Source organism: Corvus hawaiiensis, chromosome 20 (genome assembly GCF_020740725.1).
Source record: "Corvus hawaiiensis isolate bCorHaw1 chromosome 20, bCorHaw1.pri.cur, whole genome shotgun sequence".
NCBI classification, from domain to species: Eukaryota; Metazoa; Chordata; class Aves; order Passeriformes; family Corvidae; genus Corvus; species Corvus hawaiiensis.
Window position 1 is genome coordinate 7,560,847 of NC_063232.1, and position 24,760 is coordinate 7,585,606.

General features: G+C 42.2%; 1 protein-coding gene across 6 annotated transcripts in view; it reads left to right on the plus strand.

The window, feature by feature from the left end:
- Positions 1 to 24,760, plus strand: part of LOC125336251 (protein spinster homolog 2-like) — a 135,271-nt gene that overhangs the window by 28,010 nt on the left and 82,501 nt on the right. For all 6 annotated transcript variants that reach the window (XR_007207710.1, XR_007207709.1, XR_007207708.1 and 3 more), the window contains exon 2: positions 8,688 to 8,753. Coding sequence is in view for 3 of the 6 variants with exons in the window: in XM_048324604.1 (XP_048180561.1) it covers positions 8,688 to 8,753 (66 nt within the window). In the remaining 3 variants the exon portion in view is untranslated. The remainder of the gene's footprint in view (positions 1 to 8,687; positions 8,754 to 24,760) is intronic.

The window sequence follows — 24,760 nt, forward strand, 5'->3', positions numbered from 1 at the left end:
TTAGTTTAACACTTCAAATTGGATTTTATTATTGTGAAATAATATTGATGAGCTCCAGAGACACAGTTGCTTGTACAGAAGTGCATGTGATAGCCCAGGCTTTTTGGTGGGATTTGTGCTCCCAACCTGCCTCAAATCCAACAGGTGTTGTGTCAGAAGGTGTAACAGAGCAAGTTCTCATGGTCTGTATGAGTGAGGTGGCAGCAAAGTGGTTGTGCTTGCACAGACTTAGGTTCAGAACTGCTACCCTCATGCCATGTGCACCATTAGTTCTCAGTTTAGTTCTGTTAAAATATTTGCATGTGCTTTGACTGGTTCCAAGTGATTAACACCAACCTATTTACTTGATAAGGTAGTATCAAGCATTCAGTAGTAATATGCTTCAAATGCATTTGGTTAAAATATATACTTTTATAAAAGTAAAGGCATCAGATTGATTCTGACAACAAGAGCCCAATCATTATGTATTGTCTCTAGAACTCATAAATGCCTCTTCCCTTTCGTGATTTTATCTAGTCAGAAAACGATGAGGTTAGAACTGTGAAGTCTGTAACCACATCCATACAAAGCTAGCAAAAATCTCCAAAATCTCTCCAAAAAGAGATTTTGTAGATACTTATTTTAATTTCCTTGCAATTTGTGGCTCATACCAGTTTCCTGACTCATCGTCACCTCAGTATGGTGATAAGCCAAGTTTTCCAATAAGGAAAACAAGGGAGCAGTGAGTCATTGACTGAATTCATATGCACTTGATTTGCTCTATCATTATCCGTACTGGTTTTATTTATTTTAATTAGTTCACATACAAAGTCTCTGAGATATGTTTCACTGCATGAATTAGCTCAACTTGTTAGTCTTGTCTGAAGATTAGAAAGGCGCAAGACAAGTAGAGCTTTTCGTGGCAGGCCCAATTTTTTCTGCTACAGAATCCGCGAGGAGAATGTGAATTGGGGGAGTATCTGAATTTTCTGAGATTTGAATAATTGAAATAATAACATTATTTTTTGAGGCTCTCCTCTTTGATGTGGACAGCTGGTGAGGCTGCTGCTTAGATTTAAAATGTCCCAAGAGTAGTTTTTCCATTGGTAAAGATTGTGTTTCATTCTGTGTTTGAGCAGAGGTGTTCGCATGAGATAAAAAACCCCAGAAATTTGATCTAAACTGAGTCCTGAGCATTGTCTGAAAGCTGTTAATGATTCCTATCCTTTCAGGTGACTAATATAAACCTCAGCTACTACTTCAGTGTCTGTTGGTTTTTCAGATTTTTTAAGAGGTTCTGATTTTTCCCATTCCACATAAAGGAACCGTTCCAAGTGTCAATGAATAAGTTTGGTTTTAAGTTCAGGTCTAGGTGCCAATTCATTTTAGTCTGTCCTTTGAGCCAAATCCTGTCACTTATCTCTAATTGAAGTCTTCCCTTGGTTTGCAGGACCTGCCAGGCTGATTAAGATAGGCTAAGCAGGAGTCTGCAAGTGAGATGAGGCTGGGGTGAAATTCGGGATCTCCTTGTAGGGAGCTGTGTCCTGGGTGGAGAGGAGAGTGAAGCGACACTGTGAGCTTCTCCTCAGATTTGGCCCATGTCATTTTTCAGTTTTACTACTGGGAGCTGTAATTGCAATGGGTCATAAATGAAAAATCTTCCATGCTTTGGAATTTATTTAAGCTCTTTGGTTCATGCTGGCTGAATATCCCTTGTTCCCTATTTGACAAGGACATCCTTCCCAGCCATAGTCCTGGGAACAGACCTACACTGTAATTAAGGAGATGAAGGATTTGATTAGGGTGTGAGTTTACCAATGAAGCACCCAGCATTTGGCAGCCATGGTTGCATTCAAACTCCTATTTGTTTTGTTTTGTTTTGATTTTTAATCCCAACAGGACTGGCTGTCCTGTGCCGCCTTCCCTAGACGCTCTGACCCTGTGCTAATGATGCCTTGTGCTAATCGATTCTACACCTGATGAACTTTTTTTATCTCCTCCCAGTCATGCAGGCAATTTTGTGCTCAGACTTTGCATACCACATTCCAGTGGAGTTTGAGCTGTGTTAGAGAAACCATCATTTATTACTGCCAGAGTGAGAAGTTGCTTTTTTAATATACTTCTTCTCCATGTTCTTGGTTAATTGCATTCCTTATTTTTTTTCCCTGATGCTTAATTACTTGTTACATGCCATGCAGGTAAGCCAGTAGCCTTTGGGAATGAATGAATGAATGAATGAATAGCTCAGATACTTTCCTACTGATACTATAATAATGACAAAAACATTGAATGGAAAAAGTGGGTGTGACAGGTGGTGTGAGTCTCCCAGGATAACATTGGTTTTGATTCAGAATAGGAATGTCACCTCAGACAGGCATTTTTATTTCATTTCCCAAGCAGTAGTGTGTGCTTTGCAGAGTTCACAGCACATGTCCTTCCAAAAACCCACTGCAAATGCTGCTTGGAGTGAACAGCCATTCCTCTGCTGTGTCCTGACAGTCCAACACTGTCACCTGAGACAAGCCTCCACCCCATCATCTTCTGTAGGTAGTGGGATGCTCTCAGTGCCTGTAAAGGCTTTGAACTCTCACACTTCTCTGGGGTTTTGTTAGGAAATGGCAGGAGCTTTGTCAGGGAAGTTTTATGCTGGATATCAGGAGAACGTTCTTCCCGCAGAGGGTGTTGTGCACTGAACAGGCTCCCCAGGGAATGCTCATGGCCCCAAGATTGCCAGAGCTCCAGGAGCATTTGGACAACGCTCTCAGGCAGGGGGTGGGATTGTTGGGGTGTCTGTGCAGGGCCAGGAGCTGGACTCAGTGATCCCTGTGGGTTCCTTCCAGCTCAGGATGTTCTGTGATTCTATTCTGTGATTTTTAAGCAACTTTTTCATGTCCTGTGAATGACATCATGACCCTGGCTCACTCTGATCTTCAGCTCAAGGTGCTGTGATTGTCTCTTCCCAGCTCTCTACTTTATTACTCAGGGAAACCCCTTCCTAAGCACGCCACTGTGGGTGTTGGCAGTTGCTTTTCAGTGCTTTCTAGGTCATAAGTTTCATGCATTCCAGTGTGAGCAGATCTCAGGAAACCCTTGTTTTGATTTGTCTTAATTGCTGGGTTTGTTTTGTTTGTTTCTTTTAATCCTGCAGCATTATTTCAAAACCAAAGACTGTTTCGCCAGTGCGTATTGTCATGTCATGCAACAGTGGAAACTAGTTTTGCAGAAGGAAAGTCGGTGTTTATGTCCTAAGGAAGCTCCTGTCAGTGTTTTCAAGCCAGATGTCACCAGGCATTTATCAGTACTTGCAGAGCAGGCAGGGAATGCTTTCATGGCAATCCAAAGAAGGTGGTACTGCGTTTATATTCTAGACATGCTAGTTCTGGCAGCAGTGGGAATTTATCTTGAGGTACAAATATCAGCAGGGCTACCACGGTGGTTTTGTGCAGCTGAATATTTAAATAGGGCACAAATTATGACGCTGGTGTTTAATAGCTGGTGGGTGGCTGAGCTGAAGCAGCTCGTTTGAAGCTCAGGGATCGGTGTGTGAACTGCTGTCACACCTTGGGGTTGAAGAGAAGATGTAATCACAGAGACCTCAGAATAAACTTCTCTCCACCTAATCTTTTCACATATCTCTGAAGAGACAGGTGTGTGTACCACTCCTCTGCCTCCTTAAGGCTTTCTTTGAAGGAGGTTGAATATGACTGCAGGCATGAGGAAGAGCCTGATGGGAGGAAGGTGGTTTGTGCCTTTAATGGATAGAAGGCCAGGACTTGGCTATCCCTGCTTAGCTACCTCCTCCTGAGGAAGCTGGTCCTGGAAGTACCAGGGACCACAGTCTGGGAATGCCTTTATAAGGAGGAGAGGTAGGTAGCAAGAGGTAATAGAAGAAACAGTATTGTCAGTACAGAGTCTGTGCTGCCTCTCAGGGAGTTGAGAGTGTGAATCTGGGTTCCCCAAAGAGAGGTCCAGACCTGCAGTGGGGCAGGAGGGAGGGTGCTAGGGGCACGTATCCTGCATCCTGTGGAAAACCTTGTATTCCTTTCAAGCACCATCATTTTTCCCCATTAAAAAATACCTTTAAAAATGCACATGCTTTCTTAAGTAAGTAGTTATGTTGGCCAGTGGTGTTGCAGCACACACACAGTGTTTAAAGAATGTGAGCTGCAAACCGGTGCCTTTGCTTCTGTAGCTCTGCACTCTGTACACAGGCCAACTCTGCATTTTTCACCTGCCTTGGAAGCAGTTTGAAAGCAAATCATGATGTTTTGTTTTGGTGACTGGAAAATGGGGCTCTCCTAGGGAAGCTCTAATGTCTTTTTGATTTGAAATTGTGATTTCATTGTGGTTTAGCTTATGGACACTGTTTCTTATTGTGGCAATGTACACAGGCGGCAGTATTTGGTGAAGAGCCCACGTAGAATCCTGCAGCTTTTGATTTGTTGTAGCTCAGGTCAGGAACACAAAACCTATCTAGGCAAGCAGCTTGCCTCATGCCTCATCTGTACCACCTACCTCCCTGTTTGAAGTGTGAACTGCAGGCTTCCAGGAAAATTTGGCTTTTCCAAAGTGTTTCCCCTAAAACAGAGATAACCTAGGCCATTAAATGTAGATTTGAATTCCAAAAGCCTCAAAATCAGGTCTTTTACAATCAATGTTGTGAAATGTCAGCAGTACCCTAGAAACCCTCTGACCCTGCGAGTGGGTGAGGTCAGGTATGTCCCTCTCTATCTGTAGCACTTCATGACCTTTTATCCTCCAAATTGCTTTTAAAAGTCCTCTTCATGCCCAGTGCCCACAGAAGTCTGATAACTGCCTTGGTGTCTGTCAGATGCTTAGACACTAGGCCTGGTAAAAATCCCCTAGAGAAGGCTGCAGTAACCAGTCTTTGCTCTTCTGTCTGGGTTCCCCAGTAAGTCCTGTCCCTGTGCCCATCTTGATCAGCACTCCTGGCTGGGTGCTGCCTGTGTTTCATCTCATCGAGTTCCTAACTCTACATCAGCATTAACAGTGTCTCGTTCAGCTGCTGAGATACTTTGGGAATTGGCACCATGTTCGCTGTACATTTGCTCAGTCCTGAAAATACAGAATGTGCTTAAGAAATAATAGGTGGGAGCACACCAGGTGCCATGTAATAATACGGGCATCCCAAATGGCCAGCAGCCCTCCAGAGAAGTTCTCAGGAAGACTGGTGCCTGCTGGCTGCTCTTGGCTATTTTGAGATCATCCTAGGTCATAGGTATGAGCTTTAATCCAAGAAAGACTTTGCCAGCCACATGTGGTGGCTTCACTTCTTGGATTGCGTCAGGTGCTGTGAGACACCTGGGAGCACATCTCTTCAAGCAGTGTGGTCATTGTCTGGAGCCTGGCTCCAGCTCTCTCCCTTCCCATCATCTAGAAGCAGAAGGGAAAGTCAAAAGCTCTATCATTTTCCTGTATTCTCCCCTGGTCTATCATTGCTTAATTGTATCCCTAAATCTTATTAAATTCTGGGGTGAGTCATTGCCACAGTGAGGTGGAAACAGAGCTGAGTGAATTTAAGAGAGGAGGAGCGTCTTCCCAGGTGAGTGGCTGAGCAGGAAAACTCCCACAGCAGAGGAGCTACTATCACTTCATAGGTGTGTTGCATCATCTGCCTGCTGCTACCTCTAATTTAATGCTCTAATCCCAAATCAAAACACCTGTAGTCCAAAGGGAATATAAAATAACTTGGAGTAGGAAATCCATGCCAATTAGACATGCAGATCTCTTAATCATCTGAGACCTTCTTCCAAGTTCACACAAGACTCATAATTGTGGTTCTACATTGTCCTGTTGCATTGAGTCTCCACAGAACCCACTTTCCTCTCCACCACCAGCATAAAATTGTAGGATTAATCCAAGGTGTCTGCACGTCTGCGTCCTGAATGTATTTCATTTGTGGTTACAGGAGTTCGAGTTTGTAAAACTCATTATGGTCTGTAGGACTGCGAAACCACTGTCACTGGACAAATAACTTATCACAAACTGGAAACTCTCCTCTGCTTTTTTTGTGTAGGAACTATTATATTCCCTTCTACTTTCTGTTCTAGTTTCTGATGCAAATCCATAAAGGTCTGTTTTCCATCACATCCCAGGCTCCTGCTTCTCATAACTTGTAGAAGTTTAATGTGCCTCTTTGGCATTCTGTCATGGCTGGGAATATGGTGCTGAAGGCAGGAGAGGCACCTTTCAGGGTGCTGGATGGAGCTCTGGACATGTGTGTGTATTCCCTCGTGCAATATATTCCATCTAGTCCAACCCCCTGCCCAGCTGCAAGCAATGAGTAGGATATTTCATTTCTGTGCAACACGACTGAGTGATGATAGGAAAGCATGAGAAAATATTGTACTCGGTATTTCCTCCCTTCTTCCACATTGTTCTTGAGGATGTTGATGGGTTTATTGGTTTATTGTCCCTAAAATTGGGGTTATAGTGCCCAGGAGTTGTTCTGACTTGCTGAGCTCTGCCTGATGTGGGCAGTCTGGGACCAAGCAGTACTGGAGCACAAAGTGCTCAGAGCTGCTTCAGCTCAGTGAGGTGTCTAAGTTGGGTTGCATGAGAAACATTTTTTTTGTGGAAGGGTGGAACACCAAGGGGAGCAGGTAAGTCAGCTGAGCCACGGAGGGGTTTGCTAAGCAAATGCAAATTTCTTTTTGTTCATCACTTGCTGCCTGGATAATGGTATCTCTGTTGTTAATGGAGCAAACTGGGGAAGCACAGTCAAGAAATGCCAGGGCACTTTGTAAATGGAGTTAAATCTTCCATTCAAGAGGAAGCAAAGAAATTCTCTGTTGGAATTGTAGTAGACAGCAATGTTCCAAAGGAAAAGAAAGGGGAACACTGTGTCAGGATGGATGTAATCAGGCACTTAATACTTCAGAAAATTATAGAATCACAGCATAATTGAGGTCAGAAGTGACCTCTGGAGATCATCTAGGCCAACCCCCCTGCTAAAATCAGGGTCAACTAGAGCAGGTTGCTCAGGACTGTGTCTTGTTGGGTTTTGAATATCTCCAGGGATGGGGAACCCACAACCTCTCTGAACATCCATGCTTGACCTCCCTCACAGTAAAAATTCATTTTCTTATATTTAAATGGAATTTTCTCGGTTTCAGTTGTTGCCCTTTGCCTTTTTGACTGGGCACCAGTGTGAAGAACCTGGCTCTGCATCTACCCTCTCTGTTATCAGTAATGACATACATTAATTAGGTTCACACCCTTCCCCGCCCTCAGCCTTCTTGTTTGGGGCTAAACAGTCCGATGGGAGAGTAGGGAAATGAGAATTTTTGCAGGAGGTTGAACTAATGTTTCTAGGCAGATATTGAGGCCTAAATCCCACCTGAGTGCTGTCCTGAGTAAATGGTGATGTACAAGTAGTACAGAATAGCTCAAATGAGCTTTCTTGCTTTTTCTTTCCTTCTCTCTTTTTCTTTTCCTTTAGTATTAATTTATGACTGTTCCCTTGGCATTGTCCCAGACGTCTTCTGGGAATAGTTATCTCTGTGTCTTTTATCTCTCTGTCATTTAGTGTGATCTTGGCAGTCCTAAAAGCTAAGATACTTACGGTGAGTGAGTTCAGGTTGGTGCTCAGTTGATTTCTGTAACGTGCAGAGATGAGAAGAATGACTTTGGATAAAGCCTTGGATCCAAATTTGAACTTTCATGAATGTTCAGTGTAATTAGAAAATGCTTTTAAAGAAGAAACTTCCATATCCTCAGGTTTGGGGAAGACAGTAGTCTAAATAAGGAAGTCCCAGATCTAAAGAGAGCAACAGTCTCTATTCCAGACCCAGGAAATCAGCTGCTGGTTATTTAGACCACTGACAAATATTCGGGCCTATGGATCTGCATCTGAGACCACTGCACCATGTACAGTTGGCAAACCTGTGTGCCCTAAAATGAGTTATTAAAGCTCTGCTGGGGGTTTTCCTATTGGTTTGTTGGTTACAAAAACATGGCTGTCCCATATATCTGATGTTACATGTGTCAAAATGTTTGGTACAAAAATGTTAAATCTAGTGGAATGTGTAAATACTTCAAAACCTGTTAATTTTGCTTGTGCCAATTACTATATTGGGGTTCAAGGAAGACAGAAGTTTTGGTTTGGTTCTGCTTGTAGTTGCTTTAAATATGAGCATCTGGTAACTTACCCACCTTTACTAATGTATTTTAAATGTATTTGTTTTGAAAGTAAAAACTCCCCAGAACTAGTTAAATATGAAAGCTTTCATCATTGCTCCTATCAATCTGTAATATCTCCTCTCAGCAGAGATTTGTTAAAACTTGTCTTGGATTCAATCTGTCTGTCTTGTCAAACCATTTGAAGCACCTTAGTTGCAGAATCAGTTTCTCTGTATTTCTGTGACATAAAAGAAGTAAGGGGTCTGGATTATGCAGAAAACACACAAAAAGAAAAGCCTGATCTTATTTAGGTAGAAAGACCAGTTTCCATTCATGAGGGTTTAATTCCCAGGCTCATTGCACGATGTTACATCTGCCCACCTCTGCTTTTATTGTAGTAGCCCAAAATAACTGAGTGTGCATGTATAGGAAAAAAAAGGCTCAACCTTTAGAAGTTAATGTGTTTATACTGGAATTTGAAGCTTTGGTGACGCTTCTCAAAAGGTTTGAGTTGAATGCTTTTCAAAGACTGAAGGCACTGACCGTATTCTCTGTTTTCCTTGTAGGTGTGTTACTAGACATCCAGCAGCACTTCGGAGTCAAAGACAGCGGGGCTGGCTTGTTACAGACAGGTAAGAAAGAATGTTTCTTCTCTCACTGGTCTTTGTAACATTCCACTTGTCCAATGGCTGCCTACAGTTTTCTTCATTATGATGCATGGGAATACAAGTTGTGAAATCTACTCTTAGAAAGGTGAATAAATACACTCTTACTGGGAAGCTAAATGAACACAAGAGTTATTTTGGCCTTGATTTGCTGCTGGGCAGGAGATTGGGTCTCAGAATGACTTGAGTGTAGAATGGACCAAAAGGAAAAGAAACTAATGATATTATTTACAAGAACTAAATTCAAATAGGAGATGGTTACTTCCCCTAGATCAGAAGACTCATGATAAACCAACAGCAGGATCCTGTTCGCTTCTTTAGGTTGGTAATAAGTGTGATGTATTTTGCCCTTCAAGTGCTTGACAGAGAATCTGCTGAGTGGACAGTCCCTGGGAGCACAGTGTGGCATGAAAATGTAAAACTCACTAGAGCAAGAACCTAAGGATGAAAGCTGTAGGCAAGGCTAACAACAATTGCATCCATGAGAACTCATGGATTAACAATAGCCCTAGAATTTTGGTGCTGTTAGCTTCTGACATTTCTCTTGTTGTGTAAGGAAGATTATTGTAATGCTGATGTCCTTTTAACGGAGCAGGCATTTTCATTTCTCAGACATCCTCAGGCAGAGCTGAACAACCCCAGGAGAAGCCCAGCTTCTCTGGCCTCTAGTCCTGCGGTGGCTGAGAGGAAGGCCTGTATCAGTGGGCTGCATGGGATGACACTGAGGACCAGTCTCATGTAGATGTGACAGCATGTTTGATTCTCATGGAGAGTTGAAAGGAGTAGCAGTATTTTTAAGAAATGCAATATTTAAAAAAAACAGTCTGGTTTGAAAACCTCCTACAGAACTATTAGTTAGAGTCATGGATTTGTGGTGCTGTGGCTGTCTTGTCAGTGTCATCTGTCTGAAGGAACCGCACTGGAACAATTATATCTCTGAAAAAGGGAGAATTCAGTTAGGTTTTGAAATAGTGTGCCAGAAAGGCGTTTTCCCATGCTATCACAGTGGATACCAAACACCTGTCAGGAGCTTGTCTGTGAAACTGTGGCCAACACTGAATTGTATAAAATCATTTACTCTTTATGATCACACTAAAGGTGAGAATGTTCTGGAGCTCCATCAATTGGTCTTTGATTTCAAACTATGTGAACCACTGCAAGATGCCCTCTTTTTTTACTTTCTGCAGCCCAGGGCACAGCAGGGTCCTCATCTGTGGTTGCAGCTTCTTGGTAATCTTGTAATGCAAACAATTAATAACAATTTGTATTAAATGTTTAAAAAATGCTGCCCTTATGGGACAGCAGAGCTCAGCTCAGCTGATGTGGGCAGCATGTGTCCAGAACAGAAGGTTTCAGCTTTACAAATGTCACTGATTATAAGTAGCATCAATCAGTTATGCCCAAAATGGCACTGGTTGTCTGTCAGACGCTTTTCTACAGCAATTATTTGTATTTATTTATTGTACTCAGGGGAACAGGTCCTCAATGTATCATTAGACACTAAGTGCTTTCAAGAAATGTTCTGGTGAAAAAGGACATTTGCCAAAGCATGTATTTAATCTTCATTCCCCTCAGTGGATGAAATCCTTCTGAAGATTATTTATTGACAGCAAGTAAAAGCTAACTTCACCAGGATATTAATTTGTTAATTGCAAGATATGTTATTTATTTCCTCTAGCAAACACACAGGGCATTTGAAAACAGCATCCCTGAGATATTGCAGGATTGCTCTTGAGCGTGTCAAGTTTTCTAATAGGTAGCTGTTGCTCTAAGAAAAGCAATGTTTTCTCTTGGGTTTTTTTGCTGATCTGAAAACGGAGGGCTTGACTTTGCTCCTGCAATATAGATAATAATGTACTAATCACAGTGCTATCAGAGGAAAAGAGTGCTCACAAAATAAAACACCATTTCACATAAATAAGGGTAAAGGCATGTGAAGGTAAGTGAAAGCTTATTAAGTCTATTACTCCAGCTTACCAAGTTTCTGTGTTGGCAGCTGGCCCATGGCCCAGGTATCCTTAACCCTGGTGAAATAAAAGATGCTGCCCTAAACCACCACAAACATTGCTTTTAATCTTTTGCCTTTTCTCTAAATCTGACTTCTCAATGTTACAATCAGGGGAAATGGTGCAGAGTGTAAAAGCACTTGCCGAGGGTTGCAGAAGAAGCTTGGAGCAAAGCTGGGGCCAGGCCTGGTGTCTTCCACTCTTCTGCCTTAACCTTGAACTGTTCCTTTGCCAGCAGAGACACAAATATTGTTTGCTTCCCATGAGATGGTCCTGCTAACTAATCAAGTGATGTGAGACGAAAGACTGTTCATCCTGATTATGTCCTCTGAATAAAGAGTGGATTAGTCCTCAGGTTGTTAATCCTACATCTAAATCAGTCCTAAATTAATTTACAATGTTAATGAGGGGGAGTGAAATGTAGTATTTGCTGACAGTTCATATCACTCATCAAAAAGGCAATAAAATAAATAAAAAACTTTAAAAAAATTTTAAAAGCCTTTTAACTGAGAAACAAGGTTGCACAAATTTTTAGGTGGAAATGGTTCTGAAAATCCAAACAGAAAGGGGGGAAAACAAATCCACCAAGGGTAACGTTTGACCCTGTGTTCATCCCACACCCCACTCTTTGCAGGCACAGCTGATCTGGTATCTCTCTCTCCCTCTGCTCTCTTGCAAGCCAGTCCATACACTCTCAGCTTCTGATGCTGTCTGGAAAGCAAAGGTGACTTGTTCCTTAGAAATTGCAGAGAAATAAATAGAATTTTTGTCTTCTTTTATATTAATCCGGACATACAAGTATCTCTTTGCCCAAGAGATAATGTAAACTGGTTAGAGGGACACTGTAACTCCCTGTACAGAAAAATCACAGGACACTCCAGCCTCATCCATAATGGAGAGAAGCAGAACATGGTAGTCTCTGCAGCAAGGAACCTGTGACAGCAGAGGACATGCTGACAGATGGAGCACAACTGCTGCTTGCTCAGTAGCATTGTAGAGTAACACACATAAAACTGTGGTGATTTGAGCCTCACTTATCTCTGGACGAGGCTGAAATTCTGTGTTGATCTTCCTTTTCAAAGCACTACATATGCAGTTGTATAAATACTGGTTTAGTTCACCATCCCACAGGTCTGCATCCAAACTTTCTTGTGCTTTTCAGTTCTTACTGGCTGCTTTTCCCAGCTAGAGAAAGGATAAACATGGCTGAAATCTGAAGGTGGTAGAGCATCTCTGTGCCTGTTTGAGCTGTACAGCTGTAGTCAGTCAATACATCTATAAACCAAACCATACAAAAAGTCATCTATGTGTGGAGTTAAGTAGGAGCAGCTACAGAACTACAGGCCACTAGGAGCACGAAGGCTGAGAACATGGACAACTGGATTTGTAGAACTGCTTCAAAATAGTGTTATCCTTCCATATACACTCTACCATGGGAGTAATGCCCCAGTGCCGTACTCTGGTTTTAACTAGATTTTTTTCCCTTCTTTCTTCAATTCTTGTGCTTTATTGGTCTGTCTGCTCTCTGTGCCCTTGAATTTATTTCACTTCTGTGTATCTTGCCAGTGTCTTTGTAGAACACAAGAGCTCTAATAATAGTAGTGCCTGGCTTGCGATACAGTTTGTCTTCTGAAAATCTCAGGACGTTTTATATCGGGAGGGCTAATGGGGCTGGCCTTCTACAGATGGGGAAACCAAGAAACCCAGATGGGAAAAATTACCTGCCCAAAGTGGCACAGCAGGTCTGAGGCAGAGCCAGGATGAGAACTACAGTCCAGTTCCTGAACATGCAGCATAAGTGTTATGAATTAATCAATTAACGAGATTAATGCTTAGACCCAGAGATTTCATCCTTGTTACTAGGTACCTGAATCCTCCAGCCCAGACAGCTCCAGCTCAGGGACTTCTGCAGGTGGAAACTGAGAGGCATCAAATGGAGGTTATTGCAAGGATTCCATGGAAATGCAGAGGGGGAAAGTGTCTGTCTTCAGGAAGAGCATAGGGATGTCATTAGAGGAAACCCTGGTAGGCAAAAGTGTATAGTGTAAGGTCACAAGCCAGGAAATGTATGGAGGTCAGAGATCTGCTAGGATTATTAAAGGTGAATAATATAGATAACTGGGACTCTGTAGGAACTTGTGCAGAGAGATGGGCATTCCCCCAGATGCCTTTCAGACCCTGGTTTCCCAGAAAGCCAAGCAATGCCAGGTATTTTTTCATAAGTCTTGTTGTGAGCTCACTTTTCCTATAACTTTTCCAACTACAATCTCTGTTCACTTGAAAAGTGGAACTTTTATCTACCTGTGTTGCCTTACCTCTTGAGCTGACCTGGTGTGACCTTGCAGTAGCTTGCAGCCTTGCAAGTACACAATCAGCTCTGGTGTGCTGTGATTGTTCCCACCAAGCTACAGACACGTGCACTGAGAAGGGAACTCGACATAGTGGATGCAGCACAATGGTGGGATAAATCAGACTTGATGAATTCAGTTCCCTTTGACTCCCGTCTTCTTGTCATTGCTTATGGTGGCAGCTATACCTCTCTAGCATTTTTATTTATTCCATGCAGAGACCACATCCGCCAGGTGCTACCCCAGAATATGTGTATATTACATGAGTTGCACGTGCTGCACGTTTCTTTTCTACCATCTGCTTCTCCCTAAATGGATGCTGTCTTTCTCCTCAGCTGTGCCCCACAGAACTCAACCACATCTTCACATTTTGCTTCCTACTGCACCTGCTTCACTGTTCTTCTTGCTAGAACAGAGAAAGTAATAATCTAGACACTGTCTGGTTTCTATTTCAAGTTCATGGGCTTTCCTTTTGGGTGAATGGCTTTCTACACCAGAGCACTTCCCAAGGAGGTGGTCCTTCAGGTGTCCGAGCCAGGAGGTGAGATAGAATGCTTATAGAATGCTTTGTGCTTGCTCTTCTTATGCCTGCAAATGGTTTGGTCCTCCATGTCCTACCCCCTGCCTTCTTCCCTGCTTCCAACAACACCCAGCATTCTTAAATCCAGGTTACTTCTCTGGCAGTCTGGTGCTCAGAATGGCAGGACAAGGTGGAGCTCTCTTTCTGCCAGGAGATCCTCTAAGTCCTGTCAATAATGAGCAAAACCTTTCTCCCCGTTTCCGCCTCCATACCTGACTTTGTGTCCTTTTTTCTGACCTTTTTCCATCTTCTGTAGGATGCTGCTGATCTAGGGATTAAACAAGGTCAGTTTAAGCAATGAAGAGGAGAAAGCAGGGCTCTTTCAATATGCCTTGATTAATGTTGTGACAAGGGTTGGTCTTTTACTTATTTTACTGGAGTGAGTTGACACAGTCCAGAGCTCAATTATTCCCCACCCAAGTCCTTCACAAGTTCTGACAGTCCTTTTTTCCTGTGTGCTAGAACGGTGTCTGATATCCTGAGAAGTCATGGCAGTCTGAGGGTCTGATTCATGAAAGCAGTTAAACCTATTTGGAAATGCCTCTGCAATCAAAAATGAAAGTATTGTCTTGAATCAGTGAGCAGGTTAGAGGAAAATGTGTTTGTGCCCTGGCCCAGTCCCCACGCACCAAGGACCAAACTATAAAAATGCCGTTTACAGCCTGTGTTCTCACTGGACAGCCCTGGATTGCAAAGTAAATATTCTTGGGGGGGATAAAATGGTCAGGGTGGGAAGAGAAGGTGTCCTTGCTTCCTGCTGAGATGAGGGAAGTGCTTCAGCTGGTGTTGTATTTTGTCTTTCTGTTGTTCGTATCAGCAAGTGAGGGCAGGCTACTAGAACAGAGAGACTCTCCAGACTGCCTTGTCTTTGTTAATACCTTCACTTTATGATACTGCATGGCCAGTAACACAAGGTAACAATTCATTTCCCCATCCCGTCTTTCTGCTTTGCACAAGGAAAGTTTGCCCTCACTATTGGCCTTTCAGGTACTTGGGCTGGGTGTTGTGAGGGAAACTTGCACTTGTGCTGCCTGTGGCACATCTGTTCTATCAGTAGAAATTGGCTTATTTTCCCTCAGGCTGTAGTTCAGGCACCTCTTGGCAAGGTTGTCTTCACTTCTGTAATTTATTATAATAATGAAGGGAAAGATTTCCCACAGATTTTAGAGAACTGGTTATCATTCTTCCCAAAGTCCCAACATCTTTTAACACATCCTGTCCATCCCCCCACACATGTTCCTCAGACCTCAGAATTTGATTCAAGCACTGTATATGAAAGTCAGGATTTTTGCTGGTATTGTGTAATACTCTCAAACAACGTTTTCCTCTTATTACCAGCAGTGCATTCTTATGTAACTGATATCTCCACTGTTTTGTGCACAAATAGTTCAGAAGGGCTGGTCTGGCTCCCTTGACTTTTTTCATTATCACCCTAGTGGGAATTATGAAAGAGGGAGATGAACATTTGAGTTACATTGTCAGTTATTATGTATTTAATGACTACCAGTTGCTGGAAGGGAAGTGTGTACTTATATTCAAAACCCTTATAAGTAGGTTAGTTTTTTCTTCCCCTTCTTCAGTGGCTCTAAAAGCTTTTGGTAGTAAGTGGAAAACCTGCTTATTTTTAGTTCTTGCTTTCACTGTGCCTGTAAGTTTAATTTTCAAGAGTGGTGACCAGGGGAGTGTTTGTGTAGGGTCTGAATCAGGAGGAGCCCTGTATTTCTTCTCTATACTCTGATCTAGATCTGTGCATACATTTGCTGTTGATACATTTTGGGCCCAATTTAAAGATAAGTGTTAGTGCAGAAGGGAAGGGTTTTTTTGCCTTGACCTTAAGTGAAGTTGGATCAGGTCTTCTATGAACTGGGGGTGAGAAAATAGAACTAATTTTTATAATACATTTTATATATTTAACATCCATCATCCCAGGGGAGCCTCAAGTGTGCTCTCTTAAAAGATTTATTTTAAGGTTGTTTTGGTTTTGTCTTGTCTCCCACACCTGGAGAACTCTCATTTTCTTAGAGCAGGGCAACATATGGTATAGTAAAAATGTGAACAGCAGGGTGAGATAGGTGAGAAAGAGGTCAGGCTTGGTCTGTGTCCACTGAGAGGTCCCCAAGGTGATACAGTACTGTTGGAAGCATTGCTGTTGGAGGTGGTGCTGGATTTGAGAGAGAGATGACTTGGATAACCCAAATAGTCTTGACTGAGTGTGAAGGGCCCTGGAGCACTGAAGGTGCTGTTTGGGAATGAAGAGCACTGAGGTTGCTTGCTGTAACACAGCGGGCATCCAGATGACTCTGGAAGTATAGGGGTGTATTTGCAGTAGGGGGAATGTTGGGATCCTGGACCAGTCTGTGAAATTGTTTTGCTTCTCTGATTTCCTATCTGGCATTCCAGGTGACCTCTCCTCCAAACCAGTGATTCTCAAACCTTTTGGGCTGCGTACCAGACCACTCTGCATCCTTACAATCAAATCTGTATAGTGATTTATTACCAGTGCAAAAGTAGCACTGCTACATGTCTGGCTGGAAAGAACATGCTGTTACCTTGTGGACCACAATTTTGGGAACCGTAGCCTTGGCAAAAGCAAGAACATGTCATCAGGGCTGCAGTGATTCCGATATACAAACCCTCATGCACCTGAGGAGGAGTGACTCATTCGTAGACACTTGTACCTGGCTTTGAAACTGAATTCCAGGGCATCACTTACGTAAAAAGTGAACATTCTTCATGGTATTGGGTAGTGTTAGCAGCCTGCAGAACTAGATTCCAATTAACACAAGTAAGCCTGTCTTGCATGAATGGTGTACTGTTGTACCAATCTCCAATGCTCTCCCCTTGCCCCCAGTACCTGCACATACTTGGGGATGTTTCCTGTATGCTGATGTAAGATTATAGAGCAAAGACCCATTTTCTGCTTAAGTTATGTGGGGAGCCGAGTTTTGGAGATAAAATATTAATGATCATAATCCATTACTTCCCCTAATTCAATGTAGATTTACTGTTACGTAAATGTATATAAACATTTTTGCTAAAACTCTCTTCAGTTATTTTGAAGGTAGTCAGATGACTGAGGACAGCTTTAAATCACAGGTGAAAAACAAACAGTTCTTTGATGGGGTGAGCAGTAGGAGGAAGGGTTCACACACATTCTTGTGCTCTTTGCTGCTGCAAGCAGGGAAGTGCTTTGGTTTTCAGTGCGAAGGGTATTTCTAGGGAAAGTTCAGTTCTGATGTCTTTTATTCCCCCATTCAATTATACATTAGGTTATTAGTAATTAAACATTTGAACAGTTTTAACCATTTGCTCCTTCCAAACTTTTCATCCACTAATGTTTACAGAAGCAAGACTTATTTTACATATTCTCCTACTGCATCATTCTCCTTGTTCTTTGTAGGTGAGCTGGAGATGTGGCACCTCTAATTTATTTCCTTGTGGGACAGTGGTGTTGAAGTGAGGACATTAATAATAATACACATTTCCTGCAAAGAGTTGCCTTAAAGAACTAAGGAGTTGCAATAACTTTCTTATTTGGAGCTGCACTAACTTTAAATGGATGGTTACAATAAATTACTATTGGGGTGGACTTGGAAGTGAATTAGGGATGCAGTACAGGTAAAACAGTTCGAGCTTTGATTTCTTTATTGTAAATTCTATGAATTTACAATCTGTAGAATCACAGAGAGTTCTGAGTTGGAATGGACCCACAAGGATCATAAAAGTCCAACTCCTGGCCCTGCACAGGACACCCCAATAGTCCCACCATGTGTCTGAGATCATTCCACTGACAGTGGTGGCCAAGGTGCTCTCTTTTCTGTGTCTTTTCCTTGTTTCTTTCTTTCTCTGGATCCTCAGTTTGTGGAGGCACGGTGATCCCCTGTCAGCCTCTAATGAATGCCTGTTAAAACTGACCTTGCTAAGAGTTACACAGTGAAATTTTCAGCAGAGGATTTGTCTGTCTGCAGTTGGTTGGATTTGTTTTGTTTTCCTTGAAGGATGTTTGAAATACATTCTGAATTCTTTGTTTTTAATTCTGCCTTATTCACAGTTACTGGATTTTTCTTTGGCTCTGCCAACCCTGGGATTTGAGTGGTCCTGGTCACCTCAGCAATTGATGGTATCAGTTGTCAGCACTGTGTTTGTGTCTTCAGCATCCTGTGGTTTTGTCCAACCTACCTGGCAGTAAAAATAACAATAAAATTGTCTTAGTGCCCTTGGCCACACCTCTTGAGCACTAGAAATCATTGACAAAGTCTGACAAAGAAAGGTACTGTTTCATGAGAGCCTTTGTGATAGAATGAGTCACACTAAGAAAGATGGGTGAGTTAAAGAATAACTTTACCACCAATAAAAAAAAAAAGAAAAGGAAAAAAGAAAAAGAAAAAGCAAGGTTTTACTGAGTTCCATTCAATTTAAGCATATGGGCTTTTTTGAAAAGCAGCCTTCCATTTTACAGATGTAGTTTAGGATATATAAATGCTTAACTTACTAATTGCACCTGCAAATCAAAGTAAAGTGGCACTAATTCCACCAGAAAATTGCTCCCAGGTTAAATTTCAAGCTCAAAATTAGTGATAGAGTTAAGAATCTTTGAAAAACCTGAACTAAAAATAGATACTAGTTCAGAAGGGCTGATGTAAACAGTTATTATGGTGAGAACCATGCAATATTTCACTAGATAAATCTATCTCCCCTATCTGTCTTCTTGAAAGTAAAATTACAGAGCGTGAGCATGAAAATGTCTCATAATTTTTGCTGGCTTAGTTCTTGCCATCCCCTGCTTTATTTTTAAATTGACATCTCCCACCATCACATTGCTGCCCACCATGTCACTGGGCAGGGGTTCATAGGAGCACTGCTGGGATGTGTAAATCTGAGGTACCACTGTTGCTGTAGCTCAGGGAGCTGAGACTGCCTCAGCACTTAGTCATGTGGGCCTGGAAAGAGTTTCTGTCACCAAGTGTTACTGGGTTGCATTTCTTAGAAAATTCTTACATTCTCATAAAAGTGTAGGTGGATTCATTCCTGCTTTACCCACCCAGCACCTTCAGTTACTTCCAGCTTTTTGGCTGATGCAGCAGTCATGCTGCCTGCCAACTGCCTTGAAACCCATGGATGTGACAATGGGGAAAATTATTAGCAAGTGGGACAGCAAGTATGTCATATTGAGGGGGAGGGTGGCAAAACAAAGAGAAAATATTAAAAGAAAATATCTGGGGAAAAAAAAATGTGAAGAGAGCAAACCTTTTCCTGAAAAGCAAATTGTCCAAAGTTGTCCTTGTTCTCACAGAGGATGTTTTATGGCAGAAGAGGTATAATACAGGATATTATACAATGGATATTGAATTTTCACTAAAAGCTCCCCAGTGAGATATTCCTACCAGCTGCTAATGTTACACCTTCCAGGGACTTGGACTGTATGTGACACAGTGAGTGGAGAAAATATTTGCATTGTATGTAAAAAGATGTGTTAATTTTCCTTGTTTGTACTTACTGAACTTATTCTTTCTGGATTCATAATCCAGAAACTGGTTTCTCGTCTAGTCACCAGACAAATAAACTTCTGGCAGCACCCTGCCAAGTTTTCCCCCAAGGTTCAGTTCCAGCTGAACAGGACTCTGATAGTGGAGCTCAGGTGGCACCTCAGGGCATTTCTGGTCTCCTGGGAGGGGAGTGGAACAGGCGCTGAACACAATCCAACACCAGATGGGTCACTGGTCACTCATCAGGCTCACCTTCTACATTTTTAGACCTAATTGAAATGGGCTTCTTTAATACCTTGACAATCCCTGGATTTACCAAATATTGCCTTTCCTTTTTTCCATTAATGTAATTGATGATGCATGAAGGAATTGCTTTTGCAAACCTTGCGCATTGCAGTATTTGTTTCAGGATGTTTTTTTCCAGTGGTACTTGTTCTCCCAGAAAGGTACTGGTCCAAAGAAATTTAAACTGAGGGATTATTTGAAACAGGGTCAGGTCACACTCCATGGCTATTGAAATGTGATTAACCCTGGGTCTTTTACAGATGTGGTGTTCTTTTATCCATGGGAGCAAGTTCAGTTGCAAAGCTCACTCCTGGAACTGCAGCTCAGCTTGGCATTAGAGTATTTTTCCAAGTCAGGAATGACACACGGATGATAATCCTAGAAATAACAACTGTAAAACAGACAGAGATTTGGTAAGACACACAGAGATTCATTCTCCAGTGTAGCTGTGATCCTTTTCCAAACCATGGCAAGTTAAACACTGGGATATGTCAGTATTTCAACCATTTCCTTAAACTAATTTGTCCCTTTTTGAAGACCCCCCAGCCAGTGTGAAACACTTGCTCTTTGTCTAAATTGCCATTTATAACAGCAAGTGGCAGGAGCTTTTCTAAATACTGCAAGCAACATTGAATTGGCAAATAATTCTGTCGAATAGCACTTAAAATGGTGTGAGAGGCTTCCCTACATCCTGTGATGCTTCTTCACTGTGGGATGAAGGCTGCTTGTCACTGTAGGTGTTCATTTGTGGCCTGCTGGTTATTCAGCTCTTGTCCTAGTCCTCAATACACAGTTGCAAATCGCAGTCAATGACGATGTTTCTTTGCATTTACTTTGTGACACAAAAGCCTATTCAAATGTTACTGGCATCTTGAAAAATAGATGGATCAGCCCATGGCTCTATACCTTGGCAGAGAGTTATTGAAGTGCTAATGGGCATCATGTGGCATTGGAGAGGAAGTAGAAAGTATTTATGGTCCCTGAGCTGTGCTCAGACCACTGGTGCTTGAATGATGGTGAGACTCTGTCTAAAGCTTGCTGGACACACGAAACTGTGGGAGATGAGGGTATTCTGGATGTCCTAAGGTCATCTTCAAAATGCTTTGGCTCACTTGTGGATCTTGTTATGTGGGGTTTGGTGGTTGTCAGGGAAGCCTGTTGTATTTTAAAATAAGTATTTATTTATATAAGTATTTATACATTTATATTTATGTCTTTATTTATATATCTATAGAGGGATAAATAGATAGATAGTTTTTTATATCTATATCTATGTTGTAGTTTAGGTGCCAGACCCTCAGGGGAGAATAGGTGGAGTTACCTGCTGTGCTTTAACACGGGAGAAAGCAGCCTGACAACTGCTGAGGGGCTGGAGCCTTGTTTTCTGCCAAAGGTAGATCTTGCTGTCTGGTGGCTCCAGACTCCTCCCTGACCCTCATGGAGCTGTTAATCAGACCAGGATAGTGGTTCAGCATTTTATTCCCTGTCTCTTGCAGGTAGTGGTGATTGTTTGTGTCCGAGCACACGGTTTCTGTGGCTGTGTGAGTTTAATGGCAGGTAATAAATGAGAATCAGCTCAGGGTTCAGGGTGAAAGCAAATGATTCCTTCCTTGCTTTGTAGAGGATTCGTGATTCATAATGAAACCAGACAGCGAGTGCACTTACACAAAAACCACACTTTAGGCCAACATGTCTGGTCCAGACCAGGCAGCCCTGGCCCCTGCTGCACTCACATCATCTCATGTACACCCTCCACTTCCTTCTCACAGGAGGAGTTTCAAAAATTATTATTTTTAATTTGCTTGTCCTCAAAAGTAAGAGGGCAGTAATGTAAAATCACATAACATAATGAATTTCCTGAAAAGGTAGGATGTGGGGTGTGTGTTTTTTTGATTTTTTTTTTCCTCACAATGGAGAAACAATCAGTAGGGGTCAGTTTGCTGGAAAGCGTTCCAAGCTTGTGGAAATGAATGTCACGAGGCATATTGTCAGGACCTGAGCTTAAAAGACCAGATCTTTATGTGGATAACATATAATTCTTGGGAGGGCTGAAGCCAGCCTCTGAGTAATTCAGCTGCCTGTGTAGGAATTCTGTGTACTTTCCTCGGAAGGATCTGATTGCTGTCCCTGTCACAGACAGGATGCAAGACTACACGGTTTTCTGATTTGTTGTCATTGTTCTTGTGTTCTTATGAAGTGGTCTCCTGAGGTTACATGAAAGATATTTTACTGGGGGACTTATTATTTATTCACTGGCAATGCCTTAGGCAGAAAGATGGACACGGCTGTTAGGGAGAAGCTCTGAGATTCCATAGCAAGATGATTTTTTTTCTCTTTCTGTGTTGGTGCTTTGAATTGAAACCCAGTCAGCCCTACAGAAATTTCCCCTGTAAAGTTAGTGTGGTTTTGGGCCAATCCCTACTGGGTGGTAGCTAAAATAGGGAGCTGTCATTGCACAAGGCACTTTGCATTTTACAGGCGACTCAGAAAAAAGTAGGTGATTGAGCAGGACAAAATACTGAAATGCCCTCTGTGACCAGCAAACAGCTTTTTAGAAGTAAGGATTGGCTGGGCAGTGTTATGAAATGTGTGTGTTTCCTCTGCAAATAAAGGTGAAGCTATCAATGGCCCTGGCAGGTGGGAAATCTTTGAGGAAAATGAGACAGTTCTGGGTTGTTGGATTAGCATCAAACAAAAGTAATTACCCGCAATGGCTTTTACATCCATATCTTCTGTGAATTTTAGCATATTCCCATTCCACAGTGTTTTCTAGTCCTAAAAAAAGTGAATTACCATAAGGCTGCAGATGGTAGGATTTTAAGAGCAGTACCCCTTGCTGGCACTGCCTACATCTTAGAGCAAGTGAATAAAAAGTCAGATACTTCACATGTCCTCTTGAAGTTTTCATGATGAGCAAGAATATATTTTCATCCCTTAGAATTCAGTTTAATTTGACAAATGTTTGCCTTCCTCCAGATATCTAGAGGCAGGCAGTGTGAGACCAGGGTGAAGTCAGTGTGTTTAGAAATTCAGAAAGATGTGACCTGACCTCTGTGAAGGAAGTTAGCTGTAATACAGAGATGAATCTGTGTTTTGTCCCTTCAGATTGATAATTTCCTTAGTTACTGAGTTTTAAAACAGGGCATTTTACTGATCTGCTAAAAGCACTCTTGAAGACATATGGCTTGAGTTGGAAAGGGAGCAGTTTTGTGAAGAAGAATGGTGTGGAAGGAGTTTGCAACCAAACTCTGACACACTTTTATCTGCACATGCAAAAACACACACTATCAATGTCCTTCCCTGTCTGGACATCAGTGCTTTGCTCCTGTGCCTTGGTGATAACACTGAAACAAGATTTGGGGTTCCCTGGATGTCTCTCGTTCACCCCAGAGCATTTCCTGCCCATTTGCCTGTGTTTACGTGCTTTCCGGAGTAATTTCTGGAGCATGTAATCTGCAGAAATGTCTTCAGTTTTAACTCTTACATAGGACAATTTTGGTGGGTGCCAATGATAGACATTAAAATTGAGAGCAAAGTCTCATTTCATCTCTGTGTCCTGCTAGATTAGATGCTGTCCCGAGGCTGTTGGTGCTGTGGTAGTTGACAACCAATTCCATTATAAAAATGTGAGTATGGCCATTTTCCCTTCCAAAGACGGAGCATGTGTTTTGCCAAGCCTACTACAGATGGTACAACAGCCCCCTAAAGAACTGAAAAAATAATTTAAAAGAAATCAATCAGTCCCACTGCTGGCCTGGGGAGAATGTCTGCAAAGAGCTGTGCCCCGCTCCCCATTCCCAAAGCAGAGCCATGTGGATTTGCAAGGCTTTGATGTAGCTTTTCCTCACTATTCTGAGCATTCACCTGGCTCCCACCAGGGTAGCCATCAGGACTGGTAGCTCCAAAATCTCCCTTGGGCTTGTGGTCCTGGTGGAAGGCAATGGCTGAGGGTCTCTTTCTGGCCAAGACTGCTGGCAGAACCAGTGTCCCTGCTCCAGCCTTCCCCAAATCCCTCACTCCGTGACGGACCAGTGAGCGAGCGGTCCTGTGCCCCAGCTGTGTGTGTGGCATGTTTGGGAAGCGAATGTTTGGTTACTGCTGAGTTTTTCCCTCTTTGTAAATGCAACCAGCAGATATTGAGAGCTGTGTGTAGAGGTCAGCAAGGCGTTCCCACTGCGGAATAGTCATTTATTTCTTTTTAAATTTCTTTTAAATTTCTTTTAAAATTTCTTTTTAAAAGCAAACCCAACAAACTTAAGTCTGAAAGCTGTGGGATGAGAATATATCAGATGATCTCCCTCAGTAAGTTGCCACAAATACATGAGGAGCTCTTGATTCTACTCTAAAGAGAAGGGGAAGGACTTCCTATTGCCTTGTTTTTCTTTTCTTTTTTCTTAGGAAACTGCTGTTGTTGGTAAATAACATGCAGCAAGGAATTTATTAGTAATACCCAGTACAAGCATCTCCTCCTTATCCTGTTCTCTATTGCTGCAGGAAATAGGTTTTGAGATTGAGACAGAACAACTTCTATGGCACCCTAGTTAATTATTTGAAATTAAAATGTTAGTTGAAGAAGGATGCAGGATTAGTGGTGCTGTTATAAAGAAGGATGGCAAAGCTCATTTTAGGATGAAAACAGTCTTCCCTATCTCAAATTAGGAACCAGGAACATTATTTCTCTTTATACCAGATACAAATGAAGCATCATTCTATTATGAGAATAACAGATTTAAAGTATTTTATTCCTAGTTAAATCTAATTCATGGTACTCAATGCAGATTTCAAGGATCAAGGGATTTAGATTATTCTGCATTACCAGCTTTAGGCTGTCATTTCTTGGTGTGTTTCAAGTGCCTGCTGTGCTTGAAAAGGCTTTCAGGGCAAAGGTGCACATCCTAGTCCCTGCCCCAAGGGACCTGGTGTAGTTCTAGCCACCAGCTTGTGCTGCCTCTCTTGGATCAGGGAACTTGCCAGAAAAGATACAAGATTAGTTTTCAGCCGTCAGCAGGCCCCAGATTTTGCTCTCCAGATGGCCACACAAGCTCTGTACTGGCACAAGGGAAAGTCTGACCAGTTCCTTGAGGAGATCTCACCTTTGTTTCCAAAGGCTTCTGCGGATGCGGCTCTGTGTGTGTGCCTGGAGTCATAATTGCAATGGGAAAAGAAAGAGCTCCTCAAGTAGAGGAAGGGAACAGAGCAAAATAAAGCTCCTTTGGGGTTTGTGGTTATTTAAATGCTTTTTTAAAGACACCTTTCTTTGGCTGCGAGC